General features: G+C 41.4%; 1 protein-coding gene across 4 annotated transcripts; it reads left to right on the top strand.

Moving 5' to 3' along the window:
• The first annotated feature begins 427 nt into the window (after positions 1–427).
• kif26bb (kinesin family member 26Bb) lies at positions 428–25,301 on the top strand. 4 transcript variants are annotated; one of them, XM_044170393.1, is made up of 15 exons: positions 431–1,744; positions 1,944–2,312; positions 4,487–4,963; positions 8,436–8,560; positions 8,701–8,872; positions 11,617–11,826; positions 12,266–12,359; positions 13,468–13,739; positions 14,806–14,983; positions 15,199–15,337; positions 15,538–15,697; positions 15,938–19,103; positions 20,431–20,586; positions 22,170–22,320; positions 23,384–23,572. In XM_044170393.1, exons 1-15 carry the CDS (start codon positions 1,685–1,687, stop codon positions 23,436–23,438), a joined length of 5,784 nt encoding a protein of 1,927 aa, XP_044026328.1. In that variant the 5' UTR covers positions 431–1,684; the 3' UTR covers positions 23,439–23,572. The 4 variants fall into 4 exon arrangements, with proteins under 4 accessions (XP_044026330.1, XP_044026328.1, XP_044026327.1 ...); XM_044170392.1 differs by having other exon boundaries at positions 434–1,744; positions 8,439–8,560; positions 20,431–20,600; positions 23,384–25,301; XM_044170391.1 differs by having other exon boundaries at positions 434–1,744; positions 20,431–20,600; positions 23,384–25,301.
• The last annotated feature ends 529 nt before the right edge of the window (positions 25,302–25,830 follow it).

Genomic DNA, 25,830 nt, shown 5'->3' with positions numbered 1-25,830 from the left:
ATTATATAGCTCGCTGACCATCTGTCACTGCCGTAATAACAAAACCAATCCGAAAGTGTTGTTGTGGAGCAAGTGGGACAATATTTGGAGGACAAAAATTCCACACAAATAACACCGAGGATATTACTCATCTTATCGTTATTTGCGAAATGTGTGGAAATAAGTACATATATTACATTATGCATTTTAGAAGCAAATTGTTATAAGTTTAATGGTGCTAATATAAAATACCGTAATGTACAATATTATTTACCATAATTAATGTAGGAATAGTGGTCCTTGTACGAAGTAGGCTATAATGTATATTTTGTACAACTTTGTAAAAGTAGTATCTTCCAAGGGAAAATAGAAATTGATAATGAAGCTCACATAAATTCACCCAACTGGAAGTTCACTTTAATAGGTATAACTTTTAATTCATTTTTCTGAACATATGATTATTTTTATTTGCTCACACTAATAACAGAAGGGTTGACGGCTGTATAAAACATCTCATCTGCTACAGAAATACCAAATTCAGAAATCAAAACAAATGCAGTGATTTTCAGACGTTTGTCAATTGATATGGAACATGTTTATGTATAAACACAAAAACTGTCGCTGCTGGAAGGCCCCATGAAGCACATTTGATGTTTTGTCAACTTTGTTATTAATTTATAATTCACTGCACCGACTTTACTCATGCCACTCAGTTTGCTCGTCTTGGTAAGTGGGCTACTACTCAGCTTGTGAAAACAGCTGTGTGATGTCTTCTGTGGCTCTGGGGCTATGTCAAGTCTGAGAAAATAACCCTGATGAAGTCACCAGATGTAGCCTAGAAATGTAGGCTCCTGCTTTTTTTTTTTTTTGGAGCTTGACCCATACTAGGGACTGACAGTCGGGATATCTTGGCCACTGCTGCTGCTGTTTTTGATCTGTCTCTTCTGAGTCCCCCAACTTTATGGAAGTGCAGTACTAAATTGCTGGAGTAACCCTTTAATCTGCGTGTATGCAGACTTATGTCTGATATCCCCCTGTTCTGCATAGTTCAATAAAGTTTAAAAAAAAGCCTTCCTTATACTAGTTATATTTCTATTTTCTCATTTTAACTCGGCTACTAAAACTACAAAGGTCACCTCTAGTGCTACTTCACATAACATCTTCAGAAGGCACATTCAAGGATATATTGACATCATAATGTAAAATGTACCTACAGTTCCTACAGTAATATTGTAGGAGTGTTACAGTGATTGCATGTCTCCATGTCCATGCAGGAATTATCTGACTATTCTGTTGCAAGAAGGTGCACAGTGCCATTATATATGAGAAACTGTTATGCATGAGAGCTTGTTTAGGAATTATGTTTTGAATAGAAATAAATATCAGGTGAATTCCATTAACAAACTCCAACAGCCTGTTCTTTTTGACTGTTTGTCTGAGCACTTGCTCCTTACTGCCTCCCCGAGGAGGTGACAATAAATAACCAAGTGAATTCATGTTCCTCAGTGCGCTCACTCCTCCACTGTGCCACTCTCATCACTCCAGCTCTGAGACAGTGTCTCCAGCCTCTTAGTTTGTCATATTTTTCATTTAAGGCTATCATGAGTGAAATATTTTTGCTTTATACCCACGGAGCTCTGGCAAAATTAAATAAAAGTGCTCGCTGCCTTTGTTCGGATATCTTTTTAAATATTAACAAGTTGTCATGTCATCTCTGACTGGGAGAGGAGAGAGATTTCCTGCCTCGCTCAGAGGAACACACTGGGTAAGTCAGATTTATTCATTATGACCATAATTTGTTCGGATTAGTAAAACACTGCATGGTCTTTATAGAGTTTCATGTTAGAATAATATTGTTGCACTGCAAGAAAAACATTTGGGTGTGGTTACAGTTTTCCACGTCGATTGGCATCTAATTTCCCACAAGCCCACATACATCCTTCTTATAATGATTTATTTCTCAGAGCTCAGAAGTGCAGCATCACTGTGAGCCCGTCGGCTTTTCTGCAAGCATTAAACGGAAAGACTGCCAACCCACGGAGCGCCTTACTCCTGAGGGTGCCGGAGGGACCAGAGGCGACCCACATCGGAATATGTGCCAGAGGGCAGACGCTGTCCCGTCATACAAGTCCCTCCCTGGAACCATAGGAGACCGCATCAGGAGTTCTATGTCCTCTGGCAGCGGGACTATATGTAGAGGCACTATGTCGGCGAATCCTGGCTTTGGGAGGTCTGATAGGAAAGTTGCGTGCTGTGAGAAGTGCTCAGTGACCCTTGTTGCTCTCAAGAAACAAGCTCTGAGCCTGGCTGTTCACCATCACTTCTCCTGGAAGGTCAGTAACCACGATGCTTTGATGGAGCTGGTCAGGGATGTGGTGGACCATAAATGCACTTAAGATCTGGTCTGCTCACTTTTAGGTTGATACAAATCTTAATGAGGAAAAAAAAAAAACATTGTTAAAATGGCATTGTTGGCATTGACAAAAATATAGGCTGATTCAAAGGAACACATCTCAGGGCTTTTCAGCAGGTGGTTGTTTATAGATAATAAAATATATAATGATACCACTGTATATTCTTTATGCAACTACACTTGTGATGGTGCATATTTTCAACAAATATGAACTGTGATAGAATAAGTATCCTATACTAGCTAAACAACATATATATATGTATCACACACATGTCAACTTTGGTAATAAAACTGCCACTTTTAACACATTTTCTGACTATATGTGTGAATGCTGTATGTTTAAGTCAGTTAATGTGTTTTAATGTTCATGTGGGCACATCAGTCTTTACAGTGCTGCCTCTGGGAGGTATGCACACCAGCCATCTGTACATTTGTCACCACTAACATCCATCAAACACACTCCAATCGACAAAGTAAACCCTGTGCCATTCCTGCGCGAGTGGTTTCAAATGGGCATGAATATTTCATCTCGACATCCATGTGTCATCTCTACAGTCCTCTCCATTGAGGGAAGGCTATTTATTTTTGTCCTCTTAAGTGGGATGGGGCACAGCTAGCATCATGTTTTTAGAGAGAGACCAGAGGCCAGAGCAGTACACAGTGTGAGCAGGAGAGAGATGGTATCTTGTGGCCACAGACATGGTCAGAAGAAATCTGATAAGCCAGCTAGCTCCTTGCAGGTTTATTGATCTGAGCACGATTTCTCAAAAGCATCATGTCTCTGTAATGTCATCTTTTTAGATGGGCTTGCAATCTGGCTAAGATGGAAAGTCCAGTCGCCCATCTGGCTAGAGGACATATCTTCCTTTATATATCTGTCATCATTTATATTTGAGAAATGCAAGACACGAAAACCTGGACCTGACATCTGCAGGTGGTAGATTGTTTATTTTGCCAATTTGATGTAGAATAAAGAGAATATCAGGACATACATGTGGCAAATTACCCCTGGATATTATTTTATGGAAGACATACATTTGGTGTTTCAGCACTTTTGGAGTTTTAATGACTTTGTTTTATATAATTATTGAGAGCTCCTACAGTACTCCTCTGGGGGAATTTGGGTCACTGTCAGTGTGCTGGCAGCTTGCAGGATGGATGGGATGGAGGAGGGAGTGAGTGTGTTGGATGTTGGTAGGTGTCAAGGGCAGACCAAACAGGATGTGACACAAGATTGTCTTTGTCAGGATGAAAAGCGAGATGATGGTTTGATGTTCATTTTGTTAGATTTGACAGCCTGGATCCATGCTGGGAACTCAGATATAAAAAAACCCCTTTTTAATCAGTATGATTTAAACTTCAAACCTCATGTCAGATTTTTTTTGAATTAAATTTGATTATTATCCTCCATATAGATAACAACTGTCTATTAAAGTTCGACAATCTCATTAAATTATCATGACATGATTCTGCAAAAAGATTGAATGACTGCCCAGCATTCACAGAAAGAAACATAGCCTTGTTCTATTGTTTCTATCATTTTATAGCAGTACTTTACCACCTGTGTTGTGGCCAGGGAACATTTTATTCAGTTTCAACAAGAAAATATTATTTTCCTCAGCAGGCAAAATGAAAATAAAATGTTCCTTTAAACATTGCGTGGTAGCATGTTGTTCTCCATGAATTGGTGGATAACAACAGAGATTCATCACACTTTTAGTTTATTTTAAAGGTGCAGTAAGTAAGTTTTCTTTGCTTACTGCATTTTTAAAGATGACAGGGGTATTATTAATCAATACTCCAGACTCCATGATTACTTTGCTAAGTGCTAAGATTGCTTTCAGTGCCTTCCCACGACTCAATTTCCATATGCTCAGTGATCATTCATGTAATCCTCAAGCCAGAAATTCAACAAAGCAAATTAGCTTTGTTATTATGTCTTCACTAGAAGCTTGTGCTGAATCTCTGATCTTATTATGTGAGTCTCTTTTGTGAAAATAGAGCTTATGTCAACTACAAGCAAGTGACTACTTCAAGTTTGTTTACAATTGGTAATTATAAAATTATTTCTGCCACTTCTTTGTAATTTTGCAGGACTCAAGTGACCTGTCTGCGTTTCTTCATGACAACCTTCGTGTCCATAGTCGGTCCACCAATGAGTCCAGGGACAGAGAGAGGGAGCAGGGTGAGTGTGGAGCCTGTGGCGTAAACCTGAAGCAGCTCAAAGAAGAGGCCATCCACTTGGCTCTGAGCAGGGGTCAGTCATTAGCTAAGCCTCCCTTTGAACCCAGCTTTAGCACTATTACACTGCTGGGACAAAGTGAGACAAAGCATGGAGACAGAGCTCCAAGAGAAGCTGCCATGGCTGTGCATCAACCACACAGTCGCACCCACAGTCCTCACAGCCCAAGAAGCCCGAGGACGCCTCAGAGGACCCCTCAAACCCTCAGACGGAGGGAGCCCAAGCTCCCCAACCCTGATATGGACCGCTGGGTAGTGGAGCAGCAGCAGCTCGTCGCTTCTAAACCTGTGTCCAGCACTGATGGTGTCACCATCTACTCTCACCATCAGGTACCCCTAAAAGCCTTCTCTTACCACTAAATCATACATAACACATCCCCTAGTGTGCATTCCCCTTTTAATGAGCTATATGGGTAAAGTACGTCTTTACGGGTGCACGTGTCAGCAAAGCAATGATTCACAGTGCCTAATGAGAGCCTATTTAGATCCCATGGCTGAGGACGTTGTTTAAAAGTACTTTGCTAATGGAATGGAATTGGGTCATGATTTACCCGTGTCATAAAAGCCAGCCAGTGAAAAAGCACTTGTGATCAATAGGGGGATGGTCATATTTAACAGACAGGCTGGTGAAATATGCATTACTGTGATGGAAGCCATACTAGATTGAGCCCACCCTCCCCAAAGTCCCAAATGAAAAAGGTTATAAATCTGTACAAGGTGAGTAAGTGTGTTTTAGATGTTTAGATGATGTTGTTGGTTCAGCTTTGGTGAGTTTTTACTCCTGATCCACATGGACAAAAGGTCAATATAAATATCCTAACTTTGATGCACTATTTGTAGATATCATGTGACCCGGTTGACAGAGAATCTTCATAGACATCACAATTCACCATTCACGAAAGAAGAGCAATTGTCCAGTTATAGCTTAGCAACCGTAACTACGCACATAATGAGGCGATGATCATAGCGCTGTAGTGAGAGCGACTATAATAAAGAGTTTGAAGGGTGGTGTCTTTCTTCCAAAACACAAGAGCAAGAGTGCAAAGAACTGAAGATCTGCTGTAATGTTAGCTCCAAATGTTAGCATGTACAGCTATCTAGCTTACTACTTACAGTAGTAACCTAGCCTAGCGTACTTCCAAGGGCAAGAATTTCATACTATAATATATCCGCAAGTGGCAATTCAAGCAAACACAGACTGTTAGAAGTTTAAAGCTTTTGATCTGGACCTGGTCAAATGTGACCTAGACGTGACAAAAGCAGTGAAAGCTTCCTTTTTTGCATTTTCACAAATAGAAAACGAATGAAGAAGAAAACAAACAATTTCTGATTCACAGTCTGATTCGTGTTATGCCACGGCCCGTTTTTTTGCCCTTGTAGCGCCCCCTAGCGGCCGATTTGAATGAAACGTTCAGGTTATGTTTCAGGTACTTCTGTGGACATATCGTGTAAGTTTTGTGATGACTGGACAAAGCAATTTCTGATTTATAGTCTGATTCGTGTTATGCCACGCCCCATTTTTTGCATTTGTATCGACCCCCTAGTGGTTGATTTGAATGAAACTTTCAGGGTATGTTTCAGGTACTTCTGTATCCTGTAAGTTTTACGGCTTAGGAGGAGATGTCAAAAATGTGTTTTTCAAAAATTCAAAATGCAGGAAAATCTAGTCAGGCGGACTTTAGTCATCCAAGAGGCTTTTTGTAGAGCACATTGAGCTGGACTTGTGTGAGAAATTTCAAGTCATTCTGACTTACGGCGTGAGGGGCATGGCCTGTTCAAAATTGCATTTTTGGGCCTTAATTACAGCGGCCTATTGGGCTCATATTTCTATGGAAGTACACACACATCATTTCCAGTTATTTGGCCAAGTTTTGTGGTTCTAGCTCATTCCAGCTCATGGCAATTTAAGCCGCGGCATAGACAAATAATAATAAGAAGAAAAATGTTTTTTAGGGTTACAGGCTATGTAAAAAAAACTCACGATAGCACATCCACTGTGTGGGAGCTGGTCCTGGATGCAATCAGAGTTTAGGCTAACGTAAGTGGCTCTGTCCTGCTCTTTATTAGATTTGGGGAAGTTTACACTCCAACATCTCCAGCCAAACCTGTTATCCGCGATAGTGTTACATTTACAACACATTAGTCCTCATCTTAAAGGTTTTTCCTCTTGTAACCTAAAAAGACAAACTAACATAAAATACAGACAATAAAGGATAAGTCTAACCTCTGTCTTGCTTGTCCATGTATGTAAGCACGTAAGCAGCCAGCCTAAATATGTTAGAATGAATGAGTCTGATCTTACATATAATACTAGGACTGACTAGCTCTACACAGCAATACAGGAACAATGCTGTTTCTTTATTTCTCTGTCTTCTATATGGATCATCAACTGGTGAGGATGCTGACTTTTTTCCTGGGATGTTCAGCTTTAGCCTCATTCTTTTGAGTGGTAAAGCTGCCACCATTGTCATTATGTGCGTGTGAAAGCAGAAAGCTGGACAGGCATAGCAACAGTAACTGAAGAGGGTGAGGCTTAGCGAATGGTCAGTTGGACTAAAATAGTCTTGAGAGCAATATGGTAATCAACCTGTTATTCTTAATCGACGTGTCTAATGAAATTTAACAATAACAATGAAACATCTTACTCAAATGAAACTGTCCTGGGCTTTGCAAGACTGTATGAGAAATTAGCCAAGTGGGTCCAGTATGAGAGCAGATCAATACAGGATTATGTGGCGAGGAGGTGAAATAATATGAGAGGAGTGAAAGTGGAGGACAAAGAGCAAGGAGAGAGGAGTCAAAAAGGAGGGTGGAGGAAAAACGGATAGCAGAGGAAGATAAAGTGAAATGGAAGTGTTTAAGATGGGAGGCCGGAGAAAGGACTGGGGAGAAATTACAATTTAAAGAGATGGAGAGGAGGTCGGGAGAGGAGAGGAGAAAACAAGAGATAATAAAAGACTATATGAGAGCAAATACAGAGAGAAATCAGAGCAGAGCGAAAGAGAAAGTGAAGATAAAAAAGGTTATGACAGAAGATATGAGTCAACAGGAAGACAGGAGGAGCAGCGGGGGAGCATCTATACATTATCCATATTACCTTTGGCTACATATATTAACGTAGCCCTGTCTTTATCCTCCTCCCAGTCTCCTTCCAAACCAACCACCACTGCGGTTCTTCTATGGCACTAATTGGCAGTTTATGGTTGGACATCAAAAAACCGAGCTGACGTTGTTATTGTGCCCTAAAAAAGGCTGAGACATTGATGAGACATGGAGCTTGAGCGCGATACATGAGAGCACTGTGATACAAAGATGTTGGCTCTGTGGCCTGCGGCGAGGCTCGTTGACTTCATGTTGAGCAGTAGCATACGCATGCTGAATAGGTCATGTTGCATACACATGGCGCAGTTATAAAGGAGTGCAAAATACATACCTTGGAGCTACAGCTGTGTAAGTGTTGGAGCTGCTTTACATGAAGCTGCTTGACTGAGGGTGTGTGTGTGCGTGTGTCAGAGGCAGTGACCGTATGTTTACTGCACCTCTTCAACCCTGAGTCATGTTTTAAAGTCAGACAGCAGTCACCACAGCCATCACAAACTATTCCTCATACTCCACATGCAGCTAGCTAGAGCCATAATATATAATGGTGTATGTTTAACCCACTGTGCTCTCAGCCTAGATGACCTAGTTAGATAGACTTACACTTGTCCCCAGAGTAATTCCCGTGATAATTGCCCCTTTTGGAGTGGGTGCAGGAGTGCAATTACAGATTTGGATTTTTATAATGAGCTTTCTCCCCTAGCAGGCTGCAGATGATGCTGCACTAGGCGGTGGTGACGCCGGGCCCGTACAGACTAGCTCAAAGATCCCTCACATATCCAGAGTGGTGACCATCGCCAACACTGCTGCTATGTCCCTTTTAGCCAGGTAAATATATCTATATCTAGATTAAAACAGCAATTGGTGTGTGTAAAAAATAGTTTTATCTGCAGCATGTCTGTATTGGTTACACCATACGTTTCAGTGGTATGACATAAAGCCACCCCCCCCCCCCGTCTTCCCCGCAGGGCAGTCGAGAAGCTCAACCTGACATCGAGGAAAAAAGGCCAGGCTTCTGATGCGGCTCCCGCTCATCTCTCCACCTGCTTCAGGGAGATGATCCAGAAAAACCCACCGCCTGTCCCCTCCTGCCTGCTCCAAGCTGCCACTCGAACCAGAGACTCGCCCAATGTTGGCAAGGTAGACCATAGGGCTTCAGATTCCAGTAGATTTACAGTAGATGCAGATTTTTCTGTTTTTCAGTGAACCACATTTGGTTTGGATGCAATTTGGTTACAATTCCAGCAAATATTCGCAGCTACCCTGATTTGAATGAAAATTGGATTAAAGATGAACTGTAGAACAAAATGTAAGCACTCATAAAATTATACTAATTGGTCGAGGTGGGACAGTCCAATTACAGATCAGTATTACAGTATTCATCGTAGTCATCATCATAGATTGATTTTATTGACATCAACCTTCATATACAGCGTAAAGCTGTGTTCACATTATATATTATAGTGTGTGCTGCTTTGCTCAGCACAGGATTATTGGGGTGAAGTTGGGGGGTCTGTAGGAGATAACTTATTGGCAAATATTAAATCCTTTTTAGCTATTTGCAAGGTGTTAAAACAAATCATGAGCTTTTTCGTTCGGGTGAAATTACTTTTTCGAAGCTCTACAGGCTACAGTGTTAATATTGCTAACAGTAGTTACATCACTACGACTATGACTCAAACAGCGTTTCTGTAACAAACCTGACAGCTTAAGGCTAATGTTTCACCCAACAACATTTGTTTAGTTTGGTCTCTATAATAAATGATTTATTATCATATAGTTATGTTCAGAAACACATCTTATTCATGTATCTTCCATATTTAATTACAGCACAAGCAGTAGCCTTCAGCTATTAGCTGCATTCACAAATATCAGTGCAGCTTGGGTTCAGAGTTCAACAAATGTGAACTCTTTAATCTTGTGCGGCTCTTTGCAGCACATCATGTACCTCTCCGGAGGACAGTTGCAAGGAAAAAAAATACACCACATGCTCAATAATGGAAGAGGTACGCAACCTGTTTTTCCTCTATAATGTGTGTCATAAAGACATGCAACATGCATTATCTACTGTATGCTTTACATTTTACAAATACTTTCCATATTCCACTATTAATTCAAATAGAAAATATACACCAACAGTCATCTTAGATTGTGGTGTCTGCTGAAACAAGTGTACATGTAGTGTCAGAAAACAATGGCATTCACTTGATGAAGATCCTGTGTTACCTGGGCCACTTTGTATCTTATATTGTGACGTGTAAATATATAGAATAGGTCGGGATTGGTGGTGTATCTTTGAATGTATCATCCTCGCCCACAACCACCTCCTTGGAAGTATTTTTACCACCCCTGTTACAGAGTAAAGAGATCACAGTCAATTTGGAGGAGATCCTATATCACCCCTTCTTTCTGATACACTGTAATGTGGTGCTAATGTCTCCATCTTGTTCCTCCCCTCCCCTCCCCTCCTCTGGGAGAAACTGGGGAGATCAATATGGCTGCTTGCCCTCCCCTTGTCTCAGATAGATGGACTCTTGGGTTTAGTCTAGAGTTACAGATAAGGGCTCAGATAGACCCCACCGCCAGCTACACCTGCCGAGCACTCAGCTCTGTGTGCCTCTGCGTGCTAGAATATATATGTGTGTGAGAGCGGCGGAGGATTTTCTCTGCTTGTAAATGGGTCTCTTGAATAATTTAACCCTCATAAATAGAGTTTGACACATGTTCAATAGGGTTAGGGAGCCACTTCTTGCATAAGGTATTACAATTAAGAGGAGGGGAGAAGAATAAAATCCTTCGCAGGCACTTGGAACTTGAATCATGTGCCAGATGTAATATGGCTTTCAGATTTTCAAATAGTCCATGACGGATGATGTCATTGTGGTGTAATGCAGTCTGGACAATTTTGAGAAAACCACATTCGACTGGGTGTCAAGGCACACAGGGCTACTTGCAATCTTGCAGACATGAACCCTGACTAAGAATCATTTTATAATTGGTTTATAAACCTTATTAGAGCTTATTGTCTTTTGTGAGGTAAATGCTACCTTGTCTTCCCGCAGACTAAGACCTGTGAGCCTTGTTAAATGGCTGTCAGAGTCAGGATCTAACTTAATTTAAGACCTTAAAGCCTCTAAATCCTAAGGCTTCCTGTAGAGAACTGCATTAAGGAATTAATGTCATGACATGCGGAAATATAGCAGGAGGTATGTATAGCCATGCAGTTGAAAGTGCACGTATAGTTTCTGCACTAAGTGGATCAAGTGGCTGCAGCCTAAAGAAAACATATTTTTTATCTAAATTTAACATTAAACAACATACTGCTCATTTTTGTATTTAAACAAATCAGTTGATGGCTATGAAGCAAAATAACAGATTGCCAGATGTGTTAAAGGGTTCAAATTTGCCTCTCTGAAGGGAAGTCAGTTGGAAACATTTACATCAGCAAAGTATGCCATCTTTAGGCTCACCATCCCAATGCTCAAACCTAATCCTTTTTGACATTTACTACTTTGCTCTGCCTAGGTTTCCCTTTTCTAGCCGAGGTTTCTCTCAACCTACGTTGCATAAAATAGTATCTTAGCCTCCCATGGCTGAGCAGCAGGGGCTCAGAGCTGAAGTCTGACTGTTATTTCCCTCTCTCACAGCTACATTTGATGTCAGGCTCCTGAGTTAAAAACCCTGTATGGTAAACATTAAGTCTTAAACCACGTTTCAAAAGCAATTTATAAATAGAAGTAAAAAATTCATTGCAACTAACAACACAACAGGCAGCTTTACACAACCAATCTGAAGAATTCATTACAGCGTTTCAGTGGGTATTCAACAGTTCATAACATACTGTAATTTTCAACATGCTACCATCTCCCTTGTTGTATGTACAGGTCAAAGTCGTGCTGAGGGTGAGTCCAACACTGTCAGAGGGCCAAGGCCAACCACCTGTTCTCCAGATTGACCCGTCCAAAAAAAGAGTCACCATAATGGAACCGGTCAGCAAAAGCCAACCACAGTCTGTGATGACACTAGGCAGGGATGGCAGAAATCTTCTGAAGACCTTCAACTTTGAAGCTGCCTATCCTCAAGAGTCAAGCCAGGTTTGGTTCTTCATCCTGATTACTGCTGAACATAATTCAATATGGTTTTTAAATGTTTCCATTTGTGCTTGCTTAATACTGACCTAGCTCGATGGATTTGTTTTACATTGACAGAAACTTTGATAGTGTCACATTAGTCTGCCACATTCTGCGTTTTCAATGCATATTTTCCCCTCTGTACAGTACACACCACGGTTGGTTTGCTCTCTCTGTCTGATGACCTGAAAACTGATAGGGCTTGGATAGCCACCACAATTACACAGTCCATCAATTATATTCAACCTTCTCCAAGCTCTGCTTACAGTATCTAAGCCCAAGGGAATCTGCAGAATCAGTATGCATCCCTCCTCTGCTTCACTGCTTTCATTTCATTGGATGTGCTTTTTCAGCGCGGAGTTGAATCATAAGACGCTCACTGTCCTTTGTTCTCTCTGACCAGGCCGAGGTGTGTGCAGGCGTCTTGGCTGATGTCATCCGCTATGTGCTCAGCGGCAACGATGGATGTGTTCTGGGTTTGGGATGTGCTGATGTGGGTGAGTAATCGGTCGCTGTGAGAGGCCACGGGTTAAAATCTTAAGATGAGAGTGGGACGCTTTTATCTGTGTTCAGCCCCCCGCTTCTCTGTCCCATTTCTGCTATCATTCACTCTTTCTCTATCACTTAAACTCCCTGTCCCTGTCTCCTTATCAATCTTGATACACATTTCCAGCCTCCTTGTTCTTTTGCTTTCTCTCCTGCTCCATTTGTCTTTCTCTGTCTTCCTTTTTTCCATAGTAGTGACAGAAAAGTGTTGCCATTTCAACTCTCTCCTTCTCAGTCATTCATCTTTCACCTGTGACTTTGTAAATAAAAGCCTATTCATCAATTATACAACACATATACTTTTTTTAAAAGCTTCCCATTGCCTGATAGACATGTCAGCATACTACACAAAAAGACACAAATATTTATTTTATTTTGCAGAAACACTGACCTCAGAGGGGACTGTAAACACAATGGACTGTAATATGCTGCTATTAGAGAGATGGAACCCTGCACTTAGCGTCGGTGAAGGGGTTTAATAGATTTGCGGCACACACACGCGCACACACACACAGGGTAAGGACAGAGTCTCCTTGGAGCTGCTTTTTCACATGACGCCACTCTCCGTAAATCTGATTGAATTAGATGGCCAATACAAACTACATGTGGCCCACAGCCAGGGGATATCAATCTCCTCCACAGAATACTATTCTCTCTGAATAACGGCAGGCAGCTTGGCCCTTAACTGGAGTAAACCAATTCTCTTATCCTCATTCAATTAGAGTTTGGATAAGACAAGAGAGGGTAAAACACGCCCATAACTCAAATCTACTGTGGGGCAAAAGTGCACTTGGAGATACAGTATGGCACCAGTCCATAAGAAAATCTGAAAGTGTTTGTGGGTGTGTTTCTGTACAACTGCTCCATCTTTTTTTGTGCAGTTTTATGTACTGTGTCTTGTGTAAGCTAGTGCACTAGCTTGGATCATATTTTTCTTGAAGTGTATATTGTATGTGCTGCCCATGTATTTAAAGGCTAGCATGTGCATGTCTATGTACTATATGTTTGTGTGTTTGTATGTAGCATGCGTATATCTGTGCGCTCTGTTGTCTGCCTCAGGCTCCTGGTCCAGCATGGTGGGGAGTGGTGAGAGCATCCAGAAGCTTGGGCTGATTCCCTGTGCAATCTCCTGGCTGTACAGTGCCATCGAGAGGCGGAGGGAGAGGACCTGGACCGATCTGACTGTATCAGTGTCTGCTATAGAGCTCTGCTGCGGAGAGGAGGACACGCTGAGGGATCTGCTGGGGGAGGTCGTCCCCTCATTAGGCGGTATCCAGGACAGCCCAAAAGCCCATATTAGACTCCAAGAGGACCCCGTCTATGGGATACAGGTAGAAGGAAAAGTGTTTTTTATTAAAAGGGGGCTTAAATGAACTGCTGCTTCTGCTGTGTCTCTCTCAGTCTGTCTGTCGCTCTGTCTAAGCACAAGCACACAAGGATCCAAATTGTTGGTGTATTCCTTTGAAGGACGTAATCAGCCTTAAAACCAAATAAAAATGTAAAACATTTGAGTTATTGTTATTGGTATGATTATGTACAGTCTAATCAATCTTTGGAAACATATACAAGACTGTCCCAAATTTAGAAACCAGAGAGCCAAGGCTATATTTTTTGTTGCTCACAAGTGACGTTTCCTTGGCCCCGCTTCACTGGCAATGCATCAAAGACTCAATTTGAGTATTCCCACATAAATAAGTGTTATTTTACAGTTGTTTTAACAGCTGTGAACCAGAAAATGAAGCCGTATTCCTAGAAAACGTTCAGCATCCATAAAGCAATTGTTTCATTCATTTTCAGTAGGAGGTGTCAGTGATATAATGTGTGATAATGTTTTAGATTTCTTGTTTGGGATCCCTCTCAGAGTCAGATTTTAGGCTTTGCCCACTAGATATGGTAGAATTAATGTTAATGTTTATTTAGATAGTCAATTTGGATAATGGTCTACACTGTATGTGAGAAGATAATAGTAGTTTTAGATCAGATTACATCTGATTGCATTATGATTGTACAGCTGTCTCCTCCCTCGCACTGCTGTTTGTCAATTGCAAGCTAGCACCTCTCTGTGCATTTCTCTCTATTTCTTCATTGAATACTAAAATTAAACTTACTGTATGAATGGAGCTGTTATTCCAAAACATTTGGAATTCTGTTACTGTAACAGTAAACACTAGAAATCTCTCAGAAAGTGCAAACGTCTGCCAAGGATAAGCAGTTCTCTAAATTTGTTATTTTAATAATAGGGTTTCCGGATCTGCATCAAAACACACAGTGATAGACAATAGAGGGATACATGTGGCAGATTGACAAAAAAAAATCTAATGGCAGATGGTTTTCATTTATGTAGTTTATGAGAAGATTCTCTCCACATGAGACTTTATGACTATGATCTTTTCCCAGCTACGTAACCACAACCGGGTGAAGGCCCCTACTGCTGAGCGGGCTGCTTCCCTCCTGGACGCAGCCATTGCAGCGCGTCGGCACAGTGACTTCGTTACGTACCTGTCCCACAGCTCTATAATGTTCTTCACTCTCCATGTCCAGCCCCCTCGTACAGAAAGCAGCACCATTGGCAAAGGTTGTAATGATTTATTCAATTACCAGGGCATCTTGTTCCAGGTGAATTTGGTGTTTCCCTATGAATTATTTTCCACAGTTAACCCTAAATTCACTCCTGATTCAATGCAGTTTAATGTATATATTATAATTCATGTGTTCTTCATTTGCATATTTGAAAACATGCAAAGCTTTTTGCATTTACACTCTCCTCTGCTCTCTGATTTCAATTCTTAGGTTCACGTGGCCCCACTAAGTTGACCATGATTGATGTGTGTAGTGGTATGAGGGGTATGAGCAAAAACAAACCTCCATATTCTGATCTGGGCCCTGTTGTCTTGTCTCTACTAAGTGGACATAAAACCACCCACAACAAGTAAGAATGTAACTCAAAATATTATTGGTGTAAACATTTTTGCATACTTTGTTGTATTTTGACAGTGAGCTGAAGTTGATTCTTACTGTTGGTCTTGTAACTTGGTTTCCAAAAATAGTCAGATTTTATACTTGCTGAAAAACTAAGGACTGATGCATCCTCTGAGTTAATGTCTGGACATTTGCACTGTCTCTGCATAGGTGTAGGAAGTTGACTATGCTCCTTCAAGAGTCCTTGGGCCATGTAAATTGCCATACCACAGTGATCGCTCAGGTTGCTGATTCACTGGCACACCTTCAAGAGACCTTATCCACCATCCAACTGGCTGCTCGCATCCGCAGGACACAGAAGAGGACGAAGGTACCGTACATGCCCTGTAACGTCTTTTTATCAATTTACCACCTTTTAATGGCATCACAGTGTTGGTGCCCTCTTTGTAAAGGAAGTGAGAGTTTACTTATTTAATTTGTTTTCAAATTTACTGTACGTACTGTCTTACCATGTGATTGTTTCCAATGCACCCCAATGATTTATTCATTGATTAATGTTTTGGATTGTCCAGTTCTAGCATTAACTCCACAATTTATCTTTATCCAACAGCAGTCCACCTCATGTTCTCCTTGCGGGAGGAGTTTGACTAAAGATTATGGGAGAGGGCCTCAGTCTTTGTCCCTGCGGGCGTTCCACTCCACCGATGAGGTTGATGTTGACATCCCTCGTTTCCATTTGCGTGGTGAACTGGATGAGCGCTCCAGTAGTGACCAGTCCTGTGACACAGTCATCCAACTAGACTCAGATGGCTTGGTCCAGTCCAAAGCAACCTCAAGACTGGTACAACCTGAATTTGTACCCATCATACCCTCTTTGCATCCTAACAAGGCTGACATGGATGACCCAGAGTTTACTGCTCTGCTCCAAGAGCTTCTGAGAATTCCTCAGCTGCAGGGAGAGAAGAAGAATGAGGAAACTGTTCAAGGGAATATTGAAGTGCTGAAAGCAGACACAAAAGAGCCAGCGAGGGACTGTCTTAAATGTGACACATTTGCTGAACTTCAAGAGCGCTTGGGCTGTATTGATGGAAGTGAGATAACAATGGAGGTGCTCAAGTCTTCTACAAAAGGGCCTTCTGTTAACAACGTCACAACCAAATCACAACCCCAGAAAGAAACAGGGAAACAGACAGACACCCAATCATCAGAAACACCACAGATGTTGTTGAATCAGGGGTTAGGCTGCAGTCAGACCTCTGTTGGAGAAAAGCAAACAGATGGTGCCTTCCCTGGAGACAGTTTTCAGAGAGAGGATTCAGGTCTGTATGACTGTGAGGAGTGCAGTGCAACTAGTTCCAGCGAAGAACTGCTGAATCAAACTCTCAGTCTTAACATGACCTGTCGCTCTGAGCTGCACAAAAATGGAACTCTTAAGTCAGGTGATAAGCTCTCTTATCAGGACTTTGATGCTCAGGGCATGGCCGTCACCAGTTCCCTTGCACTTCAGCCTACAGGTAAACAGGAGAGTCCTGAAGCTGCTGATTGGTTCAAACCAGACAAAAGGACCTCACCAGTTGGCAAGAGCTCCCCAATATCTCCTTCCTCCTCCTGCTCCTCTTCACACTCATTGGCTACCAGTGTTATACTTGGAGATGTCTTGCCTAATTACCCCACAGAGGACATTAAGGAAATGAAGGCAACTATCACAGTAACTGTTCAACAGCCACTGGACCTAAAAGGTCAAGATGAACTTGTCTTCTCTATGGTGGAGGAGGTGACCATCAGTGGTGCATTGAAAAGAGGGAGGACAGGTGGAAACATTATTTGTATCAAAGACACTGCCCAATCACAAACAGATGTTCAAGGCTCTCCCAGCTCTCAACCAATCAGGATAATCAGCAATGTCAGTGAAGAATCTGTAACAGACTCTAACACAAATAAAAGCTCTGTAGTTCAATCTGTAGCTAAAGAGGCTACCATTGAAAAGCCCCAGTATCAATTCAGAAGGGAAAATAGGTTCTTACCTTCATTTATAAATCCCATGCTGATTAATACAAATATGGATTGTGAGTTGGAAGGTGCGAAAGAAAAAGAAAGTCCTCTTGACACTATTACAGGTGTCAAGTCACAGTCTGAGCTCAGAGAGAATAATGTCAAATGTCCAGAAGATAAGAAGGCTCTTGAGAAGAGGAGTGGGGCTTTTTATTCTGAGACACATATTAAAAAGTGTGACAAAGTATTTGACTCACCTTTTAGCCAAACCTCTTATGACCCAAAGGTTTTGGAAGATTCAGCTTTTTGCGATGAAACTGCAGAAAACAAAATGTGTGGAAATAGACCAAGAAATACAGACAAGAGCCACCCTAGAGACAGGGAGCATGTTTATTCCACTAACACTCCAAGGGGCTCAGAGGGTAGAGAAATCGGTTCCAGACGTGTTGGGAATGCCCCCAAGAGAATTGGTGTTTCACCTGGTTGCCAAGAAACCGCCCCTGCTTTCTTTAAAACAGGTAGTTTGCCTAGAGGCTGGCAAAATGCCAACCACCAGGACAGCTACCATGGCGGTCACATGGCAGACGACCACAGAGACCCAAGGGGGGTGACATCATCCACTCCGTGTAGCCCAGGGGTAACTCTGGAGAGGAGGCAGGCCAGACAGCACTCCCCAGCGAACCACAGCCCCCATGTCTCCTCTCCTTGGAAATGTGGAACAGAGTACAAACAGTGTGCTAGTAGTGCTCCCAGAAAGGGTGTTGAATCTTTGTTTGAGACCTCAAGTTTAAGAATGAAACATGATAATATGAGTGGGAGGCTGAAGTCACCCATTGAGGACAGTAGCAGGCTTTTCAGTGCCAAACTGGAGCAGCTGGCCACCAGGACTAATTCCCTTGGGAGAACCCCAAGGGACTTCCCAACTCTGGATAGAGGCAGTAGCAACACCTCCATGAGCTCTAAGGGAAGCTCCAAGGGAAGTATTGAATGGGTTTGTAAGGGAGATTATAAAGGAAATAATGAGGGAGATTGTACCTTACCAAGGGCTAGCAGGAGCCCCAGGAAGAATCCTCGGTCTGACCAGAGTCATCACTTCTTTCCTTCTGAAAACCCTGTAACTCAATCTGTGAGGCATACCCATTCCAAGCTCTCTGCTGTGGGGAAACTTAAGATGGCGAGCCCCAAAGTCCGTCGACTGTCTGCCCCCAGCATCAAGAACCTCAGTCTCCCCCACAAAGGCATCCGGCAGTCCATCAACCGCAGTGCCAGTCTTTCTCCAGATAGTAAAACTGTAAGCTTTGAGCGGACATCCTCCTTTCTCTCCTCTTCACCTCCACGGTCTTTTCACTCCATCAGTCGGACTCCGAGCCAGAGCTCTACATGCTCATCCACAAAATCTGCAATCCAGGGGTTTGTCAATGGCCGGATCTCAGACCTCCTTAGGGAAAGGGCCTCTAGTCCCACTTCAGGAGGACTGGACCAAATGACCACACTTCCCTCGCCATACAGCCGGGTGACTGCTCCACGCACGCCCGATCACCTGAGCGGGCATGCGAGTGACACCACCAGTGTGTTGAGTGGAGATTTGCCGCCAGCTATGGGGAAGACATCTCTGCATTTCTCTAACAGGAACAGTATGGTGAGCAGTGGATATGACAGCATGGTGAGGGACAGTGAAGCCACAGGCAGCAGCACCTCAAACAGAGATTCTGTCAGCGACAGGAGCGGCTCTCTCCTCAGTGTGGCTCGCAGCAGCCGATCATCTAGGAGGAAAGGCAACACAGGTAAAACACCTGGAATAACTGGCCTTTTATGAACTGAACTTCTGGAAAGATCAGAACCTCATCCAAGTGCCGAGTGTGTTGTTGGTGTTAGGTGTTAGTTTTGCAAGTGTAGTCTCAAAAAAGTCTAAAGTTAGCATGCATGTTGAGCAATGATAACCTGCAATGACCATTTCAGATTGATTCATATATTTTCCTTCTCTCAAAGCAAGCACTCGTTTCTATTAATTTGAGTACACTATGATTATCAACTGGCAGATGTTTTAATGTATGCCATTTCTTTTACTTTTGTCAGTTTTTTATTATTGTTGCATGGTAATGTGTCCCAAGGGTGTGCTGGCACAATCACACCAATCCAATTAAATCAGTTAAATGCAAAAGTAACATTGTCAAGTGCTGAATCAAATTTCATTTGAAAAATTCTGGTGGTAAATCTTATGGAAATTCCAATCCAGTCCAGTAAAACCTTTGAAAGAAAGAAAAGTAAATAATTTTTAAAGGTGAGGTTTACATCTGACAATTGCATAAATCTGCTATATAATTTCTTCTGATCTAGAACGTACAATTTCCAAACCATAAACAACAAAATTTGAATGAATAATAGTTCCACCATCATGTTATTTGGATTGTAATTTGACCACATAAAATATGAATGTGACATTAATTGGAGCTGACACATCTGTAGAATGCAGTCAGACCCAGTTTCCTTACTGGCATTAAAAGCATGTTGGAGGTCACATCATTAATATATGAACCCAGTGATGACACTTACTAATGGCAGCACAAATGCAGAAAATGAAGAGTGTTTGGCTGATACAGTAAATTATAAAGATGGGTGTGTGCATACTAACAATACTTGATAATGGATATACACTGAGAAACTCTTAATAGCATTTTGTTGAAAACATGGTTAACACAGTAAAATACGCTAATGGAGCAATTAAAACAGGAGACAAAGCTTTTGCTGGATGAGCATATGAATTATAAATTTCTCAAACATAATCTACCGTTAATTCGATGATTAAATTCTGTCTGTGCTTAATTTCCCCTTAATTGTCCCCTTACGTACTTAACTCATCTACATTCTGATGAAAGCTGTATCCATATCATTAGAGTTAAAATATATTCTTAATGTCTTAGGATCCCAGTGACATAAGCATAAAGTATCTTTTCCTGTACTGGCAAACTCTGTCAATCCAGAGAGAGTTACAGAAATTATGTGAATAATATGGTAGCCCTAGCAAGCTGCAACAAGCCTGAAACAGGAGACGAGAAAGAAAACAAGTTGAGATACAGCATCTCACTGCACTTTCTGCCTCCCCTGCTGTAGGTACTCACCAACGTCGACTTTTTCATGAGACACCCCTGTCTCTGAGACGCTCGGCTAGTGGTTTGCAGTCTCGCTGGGTGGATCGGGGAATCCCTGAGGCCTACGAGATCAAGGTTTATGAGATCGACAATGTGCAGAGGATGCAGAAAAGAGCAGGTGCTGGCAAACAGGTGCTGGGTTTATTTTGATTTTTTTAGGAGGTTAAAGGGCATTATGTAAAATATGACCTTTATCAACCTCTATTGGCAACCAACGGGAATAGCAACATTGGTCGAACGTATGTCCACCCAACCTCTTCTCTCTGAAGCCTCTTTAGCACCTTTCATCATATCAGCATTAGGATTAGAGCCCAAGTCATTTTCCAATAAAAGTCTCTTTGTCTCTATGGTTGGGTTCTAAAAGCTGGTTCCATTTTGGACCACATTCCCGGTTAGCAAAGTACCCAGATTTGCTAAGCTCTAATGCTAACAAATCTCTTATCAAACCTTTTATCTATCCTCACACTTTTTATTAGCAAAGTACAATGTAGAAAACATTTAGATCATTAGCAAGTTTCTCATTTTCAGCAGCAACTGAAACTTCGCAGACAGCTGATTATATTAGCTTTAGCTAATTAATGGCTGTAATAAAACAACTTTTGGCTGTTGAAAAAAGGTATTTTTTTCAACCTTAGAAATTCTGTACACATGGCAATAAGAATTTGTGGCAAGCAGCACAAGCTTCCTACAGCTTTCCAAATACTTTATATAAACCTTTACATAAATCAAGTGTTACAGGTTCTGTGTGTTCCACAGCCTGTAAGTAGATAAGACAATGCATTGCATTGCTTCAAAAAGTCCTATATGCACAGCTCCAGTTTGTCTGGTTCGGTCACTCGGGAAAAATCTGGTTGGGGAAGTGAATGACTGGCGCTCACCCGTTAAAGATAAAGACTGTGGTTGTACTGGGTAGCTACTAGGTTTCATGTGTGAGATTACAGTAGAAGCAGCATGAAAAATAGCATGCTCAGTGAATTGACCCTGGGTAAGTAAAGGTTAAATAAAAGATTCCACCTTGCATTTAGAGTTGAAATGTGCTTGAAAACAAAATGCGGTGCATATGGTGACGTAATGTCCCCATGACGAGAGGTCTGGCCTCATGAGACTAATCCCTGCCTCCACCAGTCTCAGGGAGGGCAACTTTGATGCAATTTTAATGACCACATGGGGGGAAATTGGGTCAGTGCTGCAGCAAAGGACAAAGAAGAATGCTTGAAGTAAAACAAACAGAGCACGTTTTTGTTAAAAGATAACAGAGGATTTTTAAAAGAAATAGCACATATTGAGGAAAAAATTCATTCAAGTTTTAGCAGTGTAGTACAGCAACACTCCGTGCTTCATATTTAGATGTTTTCTTTTGTTTCCCTTTAAAATGTGCATGTATCAACCTTCCCTTGACGGTCCCTTACACATAATAAGGTTAGTATAATCAGAGAGTAATTTATTTAGTAGCCTACAGACCTTGCCTCACTCCCCAGAGGTGTCATCCCTGCCCTAACATGGTGTTTATGAGTGTGCGTAGAGAGAGAGGGAGAGAGAAAGGGAGGTTGCTGTTGTTCATCCAACCTCTACAACTGTGTGTGTCTGTGTAGAAACAAAGTACCATAACAGGGTTTATTTACATGTGTTCATTAACTATCATGTGCTACATGAATACAAATAAAAGTAGTGAAATGTGTGCGCACGTGTTTGTGATTTCAGGGGCCTGCATGCTTCAGTGCCAAGCTGAAGTTTTTGGAGCACCGTCAGCAGAGGATCAAAGAGGTCCGAGCCAAATACAACAACCTGAGGAGAGAGCTAGAGCAGGCCAAACACAACCTCATGCTGGAGCCCGCCAAGTGGAACCAAGAGTGTCAGTCAAATTACTCTTTCTCTGAAGATAATAAGCATGCAAAATAATATTTTTCTTCTTTTGAAAATTACAGTAAATCAGCATAGACTGGTTTTACCATATTTGTTATAAGTTTTACAGATATACTGTCACAGAAGCTTACCTCAGGAATAGAATGTTAAAAATCTCTACCTATCAATTAGGGCAACTAGTGATTATTACTAATGATTTCATTTATCAATTGATTAAATAATTGTTTTGTCTATGAAATGAAAAAAAAAGCAAAAAATGCTCACCACTTTTTTCTTAGGGCCAATGGTAACATCTTCAAATAGCTAATTTTTTCTGACCAACTGTCCAAAACCTAAATATAATGTATTACACCAACACATATGACAAAGAAAAACAGCAGAACACACAATGGAGAAGCTGGAACCAGATAATGGTTGTCATTTTTGGTTGAAAAATGACTGAAACCATTAATAGATTATCAAAATAGTTGGCGATTATTTTTTTTGTCGATCAGCTGATTAATCCAATCGTTTAAGCTCTACCTTTAGTGACTGAGCAAATAATGAGCTTGTAGTATGATAGCATTTCAACAGGGGGCAGCATCCTGCTATTACTGGGACAGTATCCAGAGTCCTCATTACCATCATTAGTATTATCCTTAGCACTATTTGTAATTTCCTACTATAGCACATTAAATTTTTTACTCTGTACACAAAGTACATGGTGCTGTTACGTAAGATGGGGCAGGAGCAAGAGTGACACTGGGCTAACTACCCCTCCCCTTGACTTCGGACTGGTCAGGGCAACAAGTAGAAATTGCAACATTGGCAAAGCAAGTCTTATAGTATGGGAGTGTCTTGAAATACCAATAATTGGGGTGGGTTTGTACCAAAACTGCATATATGTTGTGAGTTTTGAAATTAAGAAATCTAAGAACCCCCCACCCCGCCAAAAAAAAATTCAAACTCCCCTTTAACCTCATTGTAATAATCTACAAATAATAACCCCATACATTGGTTAGTACGCGTTACCTCACAAACTGCTTTAGCATCACCTCACTGTCGTTCTCCAGTCGACCTGTGGCAAACCTTCGAGGTGGACTCCCTGGAGCATCTGGAGGCCCTTGAAGTGGTGACGGCTCGGCTGGAGGACAGGCTCAACCTCTGCAAGGCCAACGTCATGATGGTCACCTGCTTCGATGCTGCCTCCAGGAGACGGCATAAGAAGCGACGTCGAAAAGCGCCAGAGCAGAGAGCCTTGAAGGGAATCTGAGTTTAATTATAGTGAGAAATGAAACATGGTTTAATGAGGGTAATGGAGGGGGCGCCCATCGCTTTTCCTCAAACTCTTGTGTTTTATCTAGTACAGCTGGCTACCTATCACTGAACTGTTTTGGATGATCAATTCAAAATGTGTACATCTGCCACACACTTTAACTTAATGCACAATTTATGTTCTCAACTACCACATTACCTCTGGTCCCTTTGAATTAACCAGGTGCTACAGATTGGAGTCTTGTTCAGTAACATCTTGCCTTCACAGGGAGGTCAACGGTCAGAGCCAGTGACAGAGCTACTGTCCTACAGTTGGCAGGAATTCACCTATAAAGGGCTTATACTTGCTACAATGCAATTTGTAACCATTCTTTCAGTCATATTTTGGAATTTCAAAAAAATGTCATGACCTTAAAATGGACTCTTTTTCTGTTGTCGGTCATTAATCACAACACAGACATGCAAAGTTTCTATTTGTCCTTTTAAATAACCTTAAAAAACATTTTGTTTATGCTTTTTTTTTTTTTTTTTTGCATTGTATTTAAGGCAACCAGTTCAGCTCAGTGCAGCATGTAATGCTAACAAGACATTTTAGTGTGGCTAAAGGACAAATGTTGTAACCTTTCCTCTCCTGGCAAAGAATTTGCTGAGAATTCAGATCATAAAACTTTTGCTTTAAGGTGATAAAGGTGCAGAGATTCTGCATTATTGTTTCTCTGGAAAGGCTTCCTTTGGGTTTAATATAGTAAAGTACAGTACACTTGATATTGGATATAACTACTATAGATACTTAACATTTGTGCAGGGTTACTCATTGAGCACTTTTGTCAATTTGTTAATGGTCTGATTTCACTCTTTTGAAGGAGTTTCTTGAAGATTTGATACATACCTCGACATCTTTTTAACATGCATCTTTCACTCACAGGCAACTTGCAGTCTCAGACTAATGAACTGATTAAAGTTGCTCTTTTTCCATCTTTGATTAAGACGAGGTTTGTCCATCACAGTTATTTTCCACTGAGTCTTCAAAAGGGAATATGCCATTTTGTATATAGATTTTGGTGCTGAATACAATTAATGAAAATGAATTTGTGTAAACTAATGTAAAAATGCCTCCAACTATTAAAAGGATGCTGGGTTGAGGTGATTATTTAGCAGGAATCACAGCAGTTTCTCAGTAGGCTGTGGAAACAGTGACTGAGCTGCCTGAACAGACGGAGGAAGGACTGAAGGACGAGGTTTCAGTTCCTTCACGTAACCGCCAACAGAAACACCATTGTGAATGTTTTACTCTCTTCAGAGGAGGGGTGGCCAGCGATCAATAAACTGGCTGCTAACGCACATTAGTAAATGATTGGTGGCAGAATAAAAAATGTGGATTCTACTCTCAGTGTAATGGAGGAGTAATTACATTAAAGGAATAACGTCTTTGTCTCTGAAGAGCCCCGTGGCTCTGAAGTCATTGAGCCAATAATAGCGGATGGACTGATGCATAGTAATCAATGTACAATGCTAGGTTTTCTACCTAGATCAATGCATTTAAACATACAGGGAAGACACACACACTGGACGTCTGTTACGTGAATCCCATTAATCAGCATGTTGTACGTCACTGCTAATAAATGCTCACAGCTCTCAGTTATTTTCTGTGTTTGTAGACATTGCAGACTGTGCATCCTTTGATTTGCAAAAATTAAAGTCATTATGCAGTTCCTGCTCATGTTTCCATCCCATTTGTTTGTCTGTATGTAGGGATCAGAGTGTGCATTTAATTTGTATGTATGCATGTTTGTGCACGTGTGTGTGCGCAGAGAGAGATAGTGGAAACTCTCCTGTTATGCTGTGATTCGATATAACGTCAACAACAGGATGACTTTTCATGTCATCCATAGCAAGTGAAAAGGTAATGAGAGCAAGCAGAGTTGAGCCCTAAAGCAGCCCAATTATAATATCAGACTCATTAGAGGAGAGAAAGAAAACCCAGCAACACACATACACACACACACACACACACACACACATGCACACACACACAGACAGACATACAAATATGCTTCCTTCCCTGACTTTGCCTTTCCTCTCTTTCCGCTTCACTTTATTTTCAGCCTCATTTCAAGTTTAACAAACATGAACGCAAAATTGGAAACCACAGTCTTCCATTCATGCTCTGTGTGTCTTCGGGTTTAGAAGGAAGGGGACAAACACGCAAACACTCCTGCAGAATGTCCACGGGTCATTTAAAACA

Source organism: Siniperca chuatsi, linkage group LG16, assembly GCF_020085105.1.
Source record: "Siniperca chuatsi isolate FFG_IHB_CAS linkage group LG16, ASM2008510v1, whole genome shotgun sequence".
NCBI classification, from domain to species: Eukaryota; Metazoa; Chordata; class Actinopteri; order Centrarchiformes; family Sinipercidae; genus Siniperca; species Siniperca chuatsi.
Note: the sequence above shows the minus strand (reverse complement) of the source record. Positions and strands in the feature narration are given on the sequence as shown.

Coding starts and splice junctions, on each gene's coding strand:
- kif26bb (XM_044170391.1), top strand. CDS start 1,685: ATGTCATCTCTGACTGGGAGAGGAGAGAGATTTCCTGCCTCGCTCAGA. Junction 4,964..8,435: donor CCATCTACTCTCACCATCAG/GTACCCCTAAAA, acceptor TTTCTCCCCTAG/CAGGCTGCAGATGATGCTGC. Junction 15,698..15,937: donor GGACACAGAAGAGGACGAAG/GTACCGTACATG, acceptor TTTATCCAACAG/CAGTCCACCTCATGTTCTCC.